This window comes from Neomonachus schauinslandi, chromosome 11 (assembly GCF_002201575.2).
Source record: "Neomonachus schauinslandi chromosome 11, ASM220157v2, whole genome shotgun sequence".
Classification (NCBI taxonomy): Eukaryota; Metazoa; Chordata; class Mammalia; order Carnivora; family Phocidae; genus Neomonachus; species Neomonachus schauinslandi.
In genome coordinates this window covers 12,195,232-12,209,157 of record NC_058413.1, presented here as the reverse complement: position 1 = coordinate 12,209,157, position 13,926 = coordinate 12,195,232, and the positions used below count along the sequence as shown (strand labels likewise).

The 13,926-nt window shown below is 37.4% G+C and overlaps 1 protein-coding gene across 1 annotated transcript; it reads left to right on the top strand.

Moving 5' to 3' along the window:
• The first annotated feature begins 11,081 nt into the window (after positions 1 to 11,081).
• On the top strand, positions 11,082 to 12,015 carry LOC110575838 (olfactory receptor 5B12-like). Its single transcript, XM_021684865.1, is given in 3 exon segments — positions 11,082 to 11,577; positions 11,580 to 11,753; positions 11,756 to 12,015. Coding segments are annotated over 3 exon segments (927 nt in total). The 5' UTR covers positions 11,082 to 11,084.
• The last annotated feature ends 1,911 nt before the right edge of the window (positions 12,016 to 13,926 follow it).

Sequence of the window (13,926 nt, the reverse complement as noted above, 5' to 3'; positions counted from 1 at the left end):
CGAGATGCCCTTCAACAGATGAATGGATAAAGATGTGGTCCATATATGCAATGGAATTATTATTCAGCCATCAGAAAGGATGAATACCCAACTTTTACATCAACAGGGATGGGACTGGAGGAGATTATGTTAAGTGAAATAAGTCAAGCAGAGAAAGTCAATTATCATATGGTTTCACTTATTTGTGGAACATAAGGAATAGCATGGAAGACATTAGGAGAAGGAAGGGAAAAATGAAGAGGGGGAATCGGAGGGAGAGATGAACCATGAGAGACTATGGACTCTGAGAAATGAACTGAGGATTTTAGAGGGGAGGGGTTAGGGGGTTGGGTTAGCCTGGTGATGGGTATTAAGGAGGGCACGTACTGCATGGAGCACTGGGTGTTATATGAAAACAATGAGTCATGGATCATCACATCAAAAACTAATGATGTATTGTATGGTGACTAACATAATAAAATAAAATTTTAAAAAAATGCCAGTAACTTAAAAAAAAAATTTGGTAAAGGCATAGTTTGGTGTGGTAGATAGTGGGAGAAAATTTGAGGGAGCCCATTTTATTCCAACAAGACCAAAAGTTCATCTTTTGACAATGAAGGTTTAAGGATGGTTTGAAGAACTTAAGAAAAATGGTAATCATTCCTATCAGAAACAAGAAAAGGAACCGAATGGGGATAAAGTAGCCAAGCAAAAGTGTTTTTAAAATAGATTTTACCAGATTGCTTTACCAGGGTTAGAAAGGAAAGCTTTGCAGACTTATGGTTTGAAATTAGATAGATCCAAAAGGGTGGATTATTCTGAAATAAGAAAATGTGAAAGAATCTTAAGAGCCACGTTTTCTTAGGTCCCAAACACCCTCAATTACAAAACACCTCATCATTTAAATGACAGCTGTAAGTGATAAAAAAATAAAATAAAATAAAAAATACTCAGTGACTTGCTAAACATCCTCCAAACGGCCAACATCCAAACTCGCTGTCTAATGTCAGAGCTTGTGTTCTTTGAAAAGCATATTCTTCACTTCTTCTGAATGGTCATTGCCAGATGAAGGTGTATGTTTCTTGGCATTGGGGAGCAGTTCAATCCATCTCTCCAACTCTAGCATCTAGCCTGAATAAAGGAGATGGTCAGGAAGTGCTGGAATTAATATGTGCAGTCACATGCCCCTCCAGACAACTGGACAATATTGGTTCTCAGTTGAAATGCTATGGAGCCTTCCCTTGCCCGCTGCCCTGATCTATAGATGTCTTCCAAGATATGTATTTGTGGCGGCTTCTGCTGACATATTTTTATAGTAGAAATAAACCCTCAATTTAGAAAACGCCTGAGAGGTGAAGAAACTCCACCAGAATTTGCTGTTGGCTTTTTCTTCTTCTGGACATCATGGATAAACTTCATGGGAATATCATGGCTGTCAGCCTGAGTGGATCTTGTCTTAAGACATTTCTTTCAGGTCTACTCTCTGATTTATGATGGACTAACTTAGTTCCATTGTAGGGGAAAAAGTTGCTTCTTCTCCCTTTTCTGTCATCTGAGCTACACTCTGCAATTCATTCCATCTCTTTTTCTGAGAGAGAAGTACTTTTTACTCAAAGAATTATATTGTGTGGGTGCTCATGTATTGAATGGCAAACATGGTTGTATAAAAGTATGCACTGCACGACTTGTGATGGTAAATATCACCATCAATTGTTTGTCTTTTATACACTGGGCAGTGTAATGACAATTCAGAGATGAAGCTAATCTAGGAGATTGTGGGTTTGAAGCAGTGTTCAACAAAGGACTCTTCTTATATGAGGGTGGGGAACGTAGGTTCATAAATTTGAGTAAATCATCCTCTTCGGTTCATCACAATCTGTCTTAATTGGTCTTTGCAAGCCCCTCTATCTTATTATTTCACCATTTTCCTCCTTAATTTCAACCAACCCCCCTCCCCCATTATCTTTTCTGTAAAGGCAATAATGCTAATATATTTAGATATATGCTTTTCTTGAAAATGATTTGGTTTTATTGCACCTGTATGCTTTAAATATACAATATGCTATAGATCTCCTTTTTTCATAGTTTTAAAAATTGAGATAATTTGACATACAACATCGTGCAAGTTCAAGGTGTACAAAGTGCTGATTTGATATATATTTATTTATTGCAATATGATTATGACTGTAGTGTTAGCCTATATCAAATCACATAATTATCATTTCCTTTTTATGATGAAAACAATTTAGATTTAGTCTCTTGGCAACTTTGATGTTTATAATACAGTACCAGAAGAAGAGGAGAAGGAGAAGAAGGAGAAGGAGAAGAAGACTTTGCAGTTGATTGGGATTGGATTAGAGTACTTCTCACCACCTGTTTGGGTGATATTTCAGCCTCCCTTACAATCAGACTGAAAATGTTCTAATTGATGTTTACTTTTGGATTGTGGCAGAGACATGCTTGAGACAAGTGCATGCTTGTGATATAATTTGTCTTTCTAGGCACAGAAATTCCCTTGCAAATATGCTAGGATGTATGGATTGGTCCCAGCTAATGGCATATATATCCCATGCATTTTTATCCACACTCTGTCTTCTCATCCACAGAAATCTTTGGAGTCATGAGGTATAAGAAGGCTGGGTCTCTCTTTACTACTTAAAAATGAACCACTTGGAAAACCACACAGCCTACATGTAATTGTAAGAAGGCCAAGAAATAAAATTTCATTTGAAGTTGTACCATATGCATAAGAGGAAAAAAGGATCAGTGTTTGAGGAGAATAAAGCGGAGTACCAGCCCCTTGCCAGCTTTTAGTCCCAGTCAGGTGATGTGGTTCAGAAGTCAAGGAGCACAATAGATGCAAGGACATTTACTGCCAATGGGAAAGATCAAAAAAAAAAAACGAAAAACTCCAACCTGACTTATGTCTCTGTGACTGGTTGAATGCCTCCAGCCTGTGTTTCTTTTCCTGCTCTGATGTCCACATCATCTGCTGCCAGGAATGTTGGTAGCCTCTTTTTCTTTATTTTTGAGAACAGACATGTAGACTAGAGAAGAAATAGCCGCTCACACACCCATGACTTTCCTTCGCAAGTTCTCTCCGATCTTGGTCCCTACAGGCAAGATTTTAATTAAAATATTCAGTCCATGAGGCATGGAGCTGTAGATGTACTCACAAGAGAACTTGTTCCCTGAAGGCTCCACAACAGTGTCATCCCCTTCAAGACATCAGTCACTAGACCCTTACGTCCCAATCTGGCTTTATTCAAGCTCACTATAGTGGGAAAACCTGGTGCCCAGGTTTGTCTGTTTTCTTGTTTTATTTTAAGAAGGTCTTTTGGGTCTCTGCTGGAGCCCTTTTCCATCACAGTGATACTGATGTGAGATATGAGTCAGAACAACCTGGGATAGGACTCTCTGATAACAAGAGTCAGTTTTTATACAGGTTAAGTGATTCACTAAACATTTCACATCCTCTGTCTTATTTCATCCCCAAGCCACTCTGGAAACCATCGAGGGTGGGTATTACTAATTCCATTAAAAGGATATAGAAAGTGAGGCTGAGTGAGGTGAAGGAATTCTTCTTTTTCCTATCTGAAGCATGAAATCTAGAATTTGGGACTTTTGTGCCTTGACATGTGGTGCCAAGTAATCCACTCATGGCCAGAAATGTGTATCCAAAAAGTTGACATAATTCAGAAGGTATAAACTTCCAGTTATAAAGCACATAAGTCCTGGGGATGTAACATACAGTATGGTGACTATAGTTAATAACACTCTGTTGTATATTTAGAAGTCACTAAGAGAGTAGATCCTAAGTCTTCATCACAAGAAAAAAAATTTTGTAACTAAGTATGGGGACGAATGTTTACTAGACTTCTTGTGGTGATCATTTTGCAATGTATACAAATATTAAATCATTATGGTGTTCACCTGAAAGTAGTATAATGTTAGATGTCAATTGTACCTAAATAATAATAATAATAATAAAAGTAATTCTGGACTCAGCACAAAGAGGGAACCATAATCTGTATTTCTTGCTAAATCATTATCCAATCTCACCTCATAAGGATGTTGATTGTTTTGGTGCTCTGACTGGAGGAGAAAAAACTGGTGGAAAGGGATTGGGATTGCATCTTCTTAAGGTAGCCTTAGGGATGGGGGCGCCTGGGTTGCTCAGTCATTAAGCAGCTGCCTTCGGCTCAGGTCATGATCTCAGGGTTCTGGGATTGAGCCCCGCATTGGGCTCCCTGTTCGGCGGGAAGCCTGCTTCTCCCTCTCCCACTCCCCCTGCTTGTGTTCCCTCTGTCGCTGTGTCTCTCTCTGTCAAATAAATAAATAAAATCTTTAAAAAAAAAAAAAGGTAGCCTTAGGGATGGTTGAAGATTACTTAGCATAACTTAAGGTATAGCAGAAGCCATGTAGTCGCTTTTTTAAAATTAGAAAACGAGTGTTTTGTATGATCAAATAATTAATACCTGAAAAGGAATATATGTAATGTATATTAATTTATGAAGCATAATAAAATAACACTCATGAATCAAGCTGAAGAACTAGAACATTAACAATGTTTATAATTGCTGGCATTTTACCTCATTTGGAAAAAGAAATGTTATCATCGTATCGTTAAAAAATAAATAAAACAAAGCAATTTGAGGTTGTAAGTTTTTTAATTATTCAGATAGCAAGCAGTGGAACTGTCTTAAAACGAGATCATTTGGCTCCACTTCCAGTGTTGTTTTCACTAACTCAGTAATCTGTTACACAATGCTGCAAATATTTAAGGTGAATTAGATGAAACAATAATTCCTTGGATCCATTTGGCTTGTTTAATGGCAGAGTCCGTGTCCTTGTCCCTCATATTTATGTCCAGTTGGTGCCCTAGAGGTAATGATTTTTGCATTATCAAAGGGAATTAGTATAAGTAATGTGAATATATTCATAATCTCCCTTAACAGGCAGAGCTGGATTCCCCATAAACATTTTATTTTTAAAATGTTTTTTATTTAATAAATTTGACATGTTGCCTTTTGTAAATTTAAGATATTTAATTGCTGGTTGTGTAAGGTAAGTTTTTGTTGCTCTCGTTGGGGTGTTGTCCCTTGGGGGGTTCCATGAGTGTGGAACTCCCTTCCTGGTTTCCATCCTTAAACCTAGCAAGCCATGAAAATACATCGAGGAATGTATTTCACTAAGTGAAAGAAGCCAACTGGAAAAAGCTACATACTGTCTGATTCCAGCTGTGTGATCTTCCGGAAAAGACAAAACTATGGAGACTACTGTGTTTTCCAGGAGTTGGGTGGAGGGAGGGATGAGTAGATGGAGCACAGAGGAATTTTAAGGCAATGAAAATACACTGTATGATATTATAATGATGGATACATAGCATTATACATTTATCTAAACCCACTGAATTTACAACACCAAGAGTGAATCCTAATGTAAACTATGGACTTTGGGTGATGATGATGTGTCAATGTAGGTTCGTTTGTAACAAATGTACTACTCTGGTGAGGGACGTTGATGATGGGGGAGGCTGTGCATGTGTGAGGCAGGGGGTACATGGGAAATCTCTGTACCTTATTCTCCATATTGTTGTGAACCTAAAACTGCTCTAAAAAATAAAATCTATTAAAAGTTTAAGTCAGAGATACATAAAATGTTCATGTAACATATACATTTCATGAACTTTATATACACATAAGGTTATATATAAACAATATACATATTAATTTATAAGTGTATGTTTATATATTTCTGTGTATATATGTATACATTTGTATATATACAAAAACCTTATATATATAAATTCATAAGTATATAGTCTCTCTCTATACATATATATATAATCTCTCCATATATGTATACACACACACACACATATATATATAGATAGATAGATATGGTAAACTCCCAGAAATAGGACCAAAATAGTGCATTGATATCAAAACTCTCCTTGATTCCATCATGTTCCTTCCCATGAAGTAAATAGTATTTATAATTACATGCTTATTCTACACATAATTACATATATGTGGCATTTCATTCTATATGTAGTTATATATCTCTTAGAGTGTTCACTCACTTAGTGTCTGTCTTCTCCATTAGACTTAAACACCATGAATGCAAGAATGATGTTTATTCTGCATGGGTCTGTATTCCCATGGCTCATCATTATGGCTGAAACACATTTGGGATCAATAAACAGTTGAATAAAATGATATTTCTTCTCAGTGGTACAAACATTTAAGGTGAGTAAATTCCAGGGGTCTGTTTTCTTGTTTAATGACAGAACCCATTATCTCCATCCTTCAATATCTACACAAATTGCAGCCCTGGAGTTCATGGTATGGCTTGATTTCCACATTATTGAAGAGAATTACTACAAATAATGTGAATTTACTGATGACCTCCCTCAACAAGCAGAGCTGGATCCCCATAGACACTTTAATCACTTCTTCCCTAGTTAGGTGAGAAAGTGTTCTGTAGCCCTCATAGGGTTTTTGTTCCCTGAGAATTCCATGATTTTATAACTCCTTCCTGGTTCTCACTACTTAACTTTTCAAGTTCCCACATGACTCCATGTGGCTTCATTTTAGAGGTAGCAGCCCAAGAACCAGACTCACTTTGGCCATTCATTCATTCATTCATGTTATTTGTTAATGGTTGTCTAGTAGCAATAATGACCTTCCCCCAAACTGATCTTACTAAGAGCATGCAACAAGGTCTAGGGAAAACAATCCCAAATAATAATGATGTTGGCTGTGATTATGACAATCACCCCTTACAAGTAGAAGGCATTTTAGAGATTTTCTCATTTTCTTATCACAGCAGAAGTTTTCAGGGAAGATGGCATTGGGGCTAACTTCTTATTATTCTCATTTTATAAATGAAGATGTCAAAGCTCAAAGAGGTTAAGTGATATCTAAGAAGCGTGAGCAGAAGATCCAGAACTAGAATTCTTATTAGTTGATTCCAAGGCCAGTAGCATTTTTGTTTTCTTCAGTTTCTTCCTCCCTCCAGACAACTTTAAACATTTTGGCCAAACATTAAAGAAGAACATTGCAATAAGATGTTCACTTTCTTTCACAGCCTGAGTTTCTGATTTGAGATCCACTCACATATGAAGGCGCTGGACTTGCACATTGTATTATTCAGGGAATAAGGTAATTTATAAATCTACTAGATCAAATCTACTGTCTGCATAAATTTGCCTAGATAGAGGTAATTAGGAAAATGCATCAAGGAGTGATTTCTCCTTTGATTTATTGAAAGATTGGGTTGAAGGTTTTGAATATTTCTTGTATCTGTTTTACGCAATCAGGGATTATATGTCTCAACACTGTAGAGGTCCTATTAGAACATATATATTTATCATGTTATTTAAAGTATTTCGATCTGTTTTCTCTTTGAGGGAATATGATAATATTTGTTATTTTGACTAATTTCAGAGTTGTTAAGAGGATCAAATATAAAATGTTATTATATTCTGGCAGTTCATATGATATCTGAGGAGAGAGAGAATGAATGGAGAACAATAATGAGGGAAAAATTAGGGTTAGTAATCAGCTATAAAATCCACCAAATGGAGGTGTAAAGTCACACAAGACATATTATAGAAATGAATAAATTTAATCTCAAATTCTAATTCTGCCACTAAAGACTTATCTGGGTTGGGCACTCAATTTATTAACTATTACATGGACTGCCTAATGACTGTAGTGTAAATGATCAGCCACCATCACAGAGTTCTGAGCAAATGAGAAAACAACGCTCTCTCTTGGGATGGAGAATGAGAACAGTACATAGTATTCATCAGTTTATTTATGTGTCTCAGAGCACTAGGTATCCTGAGGTCAGGGAATGAGTCTTGTTCATCACTGTAAGCCTGGAAATTAGGCATACACCCTGGTACACCATACAGACTTATTTGTTCTTATACAGGGAATGAAGGAATGAACAACATCCAGCACTTTATGTGGCTTATTGGTTGGTGTTACTAAGAAGTCATGTTCCTTTTTAACTGTGAGGAGTTTTTGAGGGGTTGAAGTAGGTTGCAAATATTTGTAGATCCACTTCTTATTATTCAGCTAAGATCCAGAAAGGTAGGTTATTTGCACAAAGTTCACACAAACTGGTAGGTATATCTGATTCCCAAGTTTGTGCTTTTTAATTCTCCACATTGACTTCCGATGATAGATTTAGTCACTTAATCAGTCATCAGCCAATCAACCAAATGCGTTACTTTTTGCCCAGTTTAGTTTAAATGGTAAAAAATCAAAAGAGTATTTCATCATGTAAGGAGCTTAAACTTCAATTCAGAATGCCTTGTCTTCAAATCCCTGCTCTGCTACTTTCTTCAGCCACAAGCAAGTAACGAAATGTCAGAAACCTTCAGCTTCCATACCTGTGAAGTGGGGATAATATCTCACACAATACATGAGGATTAAATGAGGTAAAGTAGCACAGCCCCTAAGTTGGTGATGGGCACAGAGCAAATGCTCAATAATTCATACCTATAACAGCTAAAGTCATTATTAATCATGACTTCCACTTATACAAAATGATAAATTATGATAAATTTTTTTTAGAGTGGGGCGCCTGGGTGGCTCAGTCAGTTAAGCAGCTGCCTTCAGCTCAGGTCATGATCCTGGGGTGCTGGGATCGAGCCCCACGTCCGGCTCCCTGCTCAGCGGAGAGCCTGCTTCTCCCTCTCCCTCTGCCTGCCGCTCTGCCTACTTGTGCTCTCTCTCTCTCTGTCAAATAAATAAATAAAATCTTTAAAAAAATTTTTTTTCTTAGAGTAATGAAGTGATGAATTCGATTGATTATAATGACATAGTTATGTCTAAAGAGGTAGGAGCTGAGGAAGACTTCAGGGAAGCTTTGGAACTTGTGTTATTCTTCGAAGAATACATGAGATTTTGTGTCAGAGGCTGAGGACATTTTGTCAGGAAGATTGCATTTTTTAATTTGTACTGAGCACCAACTATATGGAGGTCCATTCCATCAGAAGTTTCCATCTATGGAACAAAGAGTGGTAACAGGTCAACAAATGCCTCGAAGAACCATTGTAGTTCTTAATTTCTTTCCAAAAGATTAAAATGAGTTATAACCTTCTTTTTCCTCCAGGAAGATGTTGGATTAAAACCTAAGATTTCAGATGTGGAAAAGAAAGTTGGTAAAAAGTTTTGAAGTGATTCCTAGCACACTGTTGTTGTTTTTCCAGAATTTGGGAAATCTGTATCTATGCTATCAAATGAGCAGTTTTTTTAAGGAACCAAGGGGGTATCCTCATCACCCTGCTCTGTGTAAATGGCCCTCTTATACCACTAGTAACAGCAGTGAACTCTGTCTGTCATGACTCTCAACTGCCCGAATTGCCTTCCCAACCCCTACCCTACCTTGAGACCCATAGGACTAATCTCATTATTATATTTAGCTCTATGTCACTCATCGCAAAGCTGAGGATTGTCATCTAAGCCCTCAACTGCTACAAAATAATGTATGTACATCTCTGCATATCCCCTTCACTGACCTTGGCTCCCACTCCTGCCCAACTCCTGAAATCATTCCACTGTGCCTTCTGGCATTTATAGTCATTCATCAACATGACCCAATACATACTTAAACTCTCCTCTGAAAGTCTCTTTGCCTACTTGGTCTGACTGAGTCCAGTGTCCTGGGGCAGTAGCTTTCTCTCCCACATTCCCCTTACCCACTGAATCTCATCATCCTTTCGACCTTGTAAACATTAGAATACTCTGATTTTTGTCTGTCTGTATGTACTCTTTTCTTTGATGGTGTGCCTTTAATATACGCGTGTCGAACCATTAAAAATTGCCAGCATAGTTCAAATTAATATAATCTGAGGCAGCCAGACCTCTCCTCAACTCTGGATTGCATACCAATTATTTATACAATGCTCTACTTGGATGGCCAAAAGGTATCTTGGACTTGATTAAATGATTTCTTTCCCCCTTTCCCCAAACACCTGCTTCTTTTACACTATTTTTTGTATCACTATACAAAACTTGGAGTCAACGTGGACCCCTCTCTTTCTCTCATGTCCCTTTTTCAATATATCAGGAAATTTGGTCAGCTCTGCTTTGGAAATATATCCCAAAGTGGATGGATTTCTCATTATCTCTCGCACTACCATCTTGGTTCAGGCACTCACCATCGTTTACCTAGAATATTACAGTGGTATCCTAATTTTTCCAGCACCTTCCATCCTTATTATGTTAAATTCAATTACCAACAGATCTACAAGAGTGACCTTTTTAAAAAAGAAGTCAGATTATGTCCCCTTTTGGTCTAAATCCTTTTATTGTTTTCCAATCTCACTTAAAATAAAAGCTTCATAATTTAATGTAGTGTATGGCTCCCCGCTGCTCTACCTCTCTCACCTAAACTTTCCTTCCCACTGTAGCCTTATTGGTTTTGTTGCTGTCCCTAGAACAATCTCGGCATGTTCAAACCCTAGTACCATGTATTTGTCGTTGCCTCTGCCTGAAATGCTCTTTCCCCAAATATAGACTCACTCCCCTACTTCCTTCATGTGTTTGCTCAAAGATATATTTTAGGCTAAGGACATGCTTTATTTAACTATCTTTTACTAACATATAACACTGTTCTTGACACAATGGACAAGACAAAAAAAAAGGTCAGTTGAAGCAAAATTAACTCACTTTCACATTAATTTTACTAAGCGATTCTAGTTTAATACAAAGAGTAATTTGTGGTTGTTTTGTAAGGTTTGACTTGGGAGTCTGAGCTGTTCCAATTAGCAACAACTCTGGTGACATTACTTAAGTCCTTTCTTTTCTTCTTTTTGCCTTAATTTGGTCTTCTATGAAGTTAAGAGATTGGGATGCATTATCTCCAAATCCTTTTTCTGGCATGTTCTATAATGATTTAAGATTGCATTTTGTTGTCACAACCATGCTTTAGTTCTAGAACATCCTGAAAACAAATTCTTGCAACACCGAAGTAAGACACAGAGTGGACATGCAGACTAATTTCAGCGGAATCCACTCCGTTTATAATTCTGATTCGATTTTCTCACTGCTTCAGGGCAGCTGCATAATTCCCAACTGACCCCCATGGAGAACAGTACAGAAGTGACTGAGTTCATTCTTGTGGGGTTAACCAATGCCCCCGACCTGCAGATCCCCCTCTTTATCATGTTCACCCTCATTTACCTCATCACTGTGCTTGGGAACCTGAGCATGATGGCACTGATTCTCTTGGACTCCCATCTCCACACTCCCATGTACTTTTTCCTCAGTAATCTGTCTCTGGTGGACTTTGGTTACTCTACAGTTGTCACTCCCAAGGTCATGGCTGGATTACTTATAGGAGACAAGGTCATCTCCTACAATGTTTGTGTCACCCAGTTCTTTTTCCTTGTAGACTTTATCACTGTAGAAAGCTTCCTCTTGGCCTCAATGGCTTATGACCATTGTGCAGCAGTGTGCAAACCCCTGCATTACACCACCACCATGACGACAGGTGTGTGTGCTTGTCTGGCCATGGGCTGCTACGTCTGCAGTTTCCTGAATGCCTCCGTCCACACTGGGAACATTTTCAGGCTCTCCTTGTGGTTGATCACTTCTTCTGTGATGCTCCTCCTCTTCTGGCTCTCTCATGTTCAGACATCTACATCAGTGAGATGGTTATTTTTTTGGTAGTGAGCTTCAGTGTTCTCTTTTCTGTCTTGGTCATCTTGATCTCCTACCTGTTTATATTTATCACCATTCTGAGGATGTGCTCACTGAGGGACACCAGAAGGCCTTTTCCACCTGTGCCTCCCACCTCACTACAGTGTCCATCTTCTATGGGACGGGCACCTTCATGTACTTACAGCCCAGCTCCAGCCATTCCATGGACATGGACAAAGTGGCATCCATGTTCCACACCATGGTCATCCCCATACTGAACCCAGTGGTCTACAGCCTGAGGAACAAAGAGGTCAAGAGTGCCTTTAAAAAGGCTGTGGAGAAGGCAAAGTCTTCTACAGGATTCAGATTTTAATTACAAAGAATCTACAATAAGTCACTTTCATCCACCTCAGATCTATCTAGAGATAATATTTACCTGTCCAGCCCACAAATTTCTAATTTCTTATAGTAATTTTCCCAGATATTGATTAAGTTTACAAAGTGTACACATCTTTGTTTACAAAGTTTACATATCTTTAAAAATATATACCTAAGAATAATAGGTTAAGAGGAATCACCCATAAATATGTTCTTATCTTAAAAATTCTTCTTAATAAACATGTTCATCCACACTCCCACATGAACATGTATACTCACAGTATGTTTAAGCCCAGGCACACACATAGATAATTCATGAGAAACTCATGAAATCCACACACACACCACAGAAGGAAAAATTAGTTAAGACATACATGAGATAGGTCTGTTGTTATAGTAGAATTTAAAACAATTATTTTGGTGTCTGAGAACACATTCTTAACATACATAAATAGTTGACTTAATGGAAAAAAATATATATGTCTGTGTTTTGTTTTTTTTTAAGTTTTTTTATTTATTTGACAGAGAGAGAGAGTGAGAGAGCACAGGCAGGGGAGCAGCAGAGGGGGAGGGAGGAGCAGGCTCCCTACTGAGCCGGGAGCCTGATGCTGAGGTCCATGCTGGGCTTGATGCGGCTCGACCCCAGAACCCTGGGATCACGACCTGAGCCAAAGGCAGATATGCTCAGTCGACTGAGCCACCCAGGCACCCCATATGTCTGGTTTTTAAGAATTACTTTTACTTTATTTTTTGCATATGAAAAAGCAATATGTTTTATATTTAAAAAAATTAAAGTTTATAAAAATACTTCCAAAGTTCCTTGAATGTAGATTTATTATTGATTCTTTGTCTGTTCTTGTTTTTAGTAAATATGCAAGCCATAAGAGCCTCTTAAGTACAGGGAACAAACTGAGGGTTGCTGGAGGGGATGTTGGTGAGGGGATGGGGTAAATAGGTGATGGGCATTAAGGAGGGCACTTGTTGTGATGAGCACTTGGTGTTGTATGCAAGTGATGGATCACTAAATTCTACCCCTGAAACTAATACTACACTATATGTTACCTAACTTGAATTTAAATAAAAGCTTGATAGCAAAAAAAAAAAAAAGTCTTTACATGGGCATTTATTTTCCTAGCCAAATTTCCATATTAATGAGCCCTATCTAGAAATAATATGTGTATATGACAGTTAAATAGAGAAAACATATCACACAATACAGGAAAAAGGATGAAAAGGCATATTTTTTTTCACTTAAATAAAAATGTAACACTATTTAAAGTTTAAGCACCAAGAATTACAATAGTATTAACAACTTACATGTATGCAATGCTAGGAATTTGTTAATGTACAAATCTGCTAAAATTTTGAGTCTCACTATGTCAAAAATTCTGAATCTGTATGTATGTCCATTTCTTTCCCCTGATTTAGGGAGTTTTTGGCCATTATTTTTTCAAATATTCTTTCTGCCCCTTTCTCCCCTTTTGAGACTCTCATTAGGTGTATGTTGGTACTCTTGCAGCATCCCACTGTTCTTTGAGACCATTTATTTTTCTTGATTTTTTAAAAAAATTTCTGTTTTTCAGGCTGGATGTTCTCAACTGACCTATCTTAAAGCTTACTGATTTTTTTTTTTCTGCCACGTTCCATCTGCTACTGATCCACTTATTAAACTTTATATTTTATTTATTTTTCTTTTCAACTCAAGAATTTCTATTTCTGTTATTAAAAATAATGTCTATATCTTTATTGATATTCCCTATTTGGTGAGACATTGTTCTCATGCTTTCCTTAATTCTTTTTTTTTTCCCCTTAATTCTTTTGACATGGTTTCCTTTAGTTCTTTGACCACATTTACAATGTCTTAAATCTTTTCCTCTTAAACCCAAGGTTAGCTCAAACTTCAAAA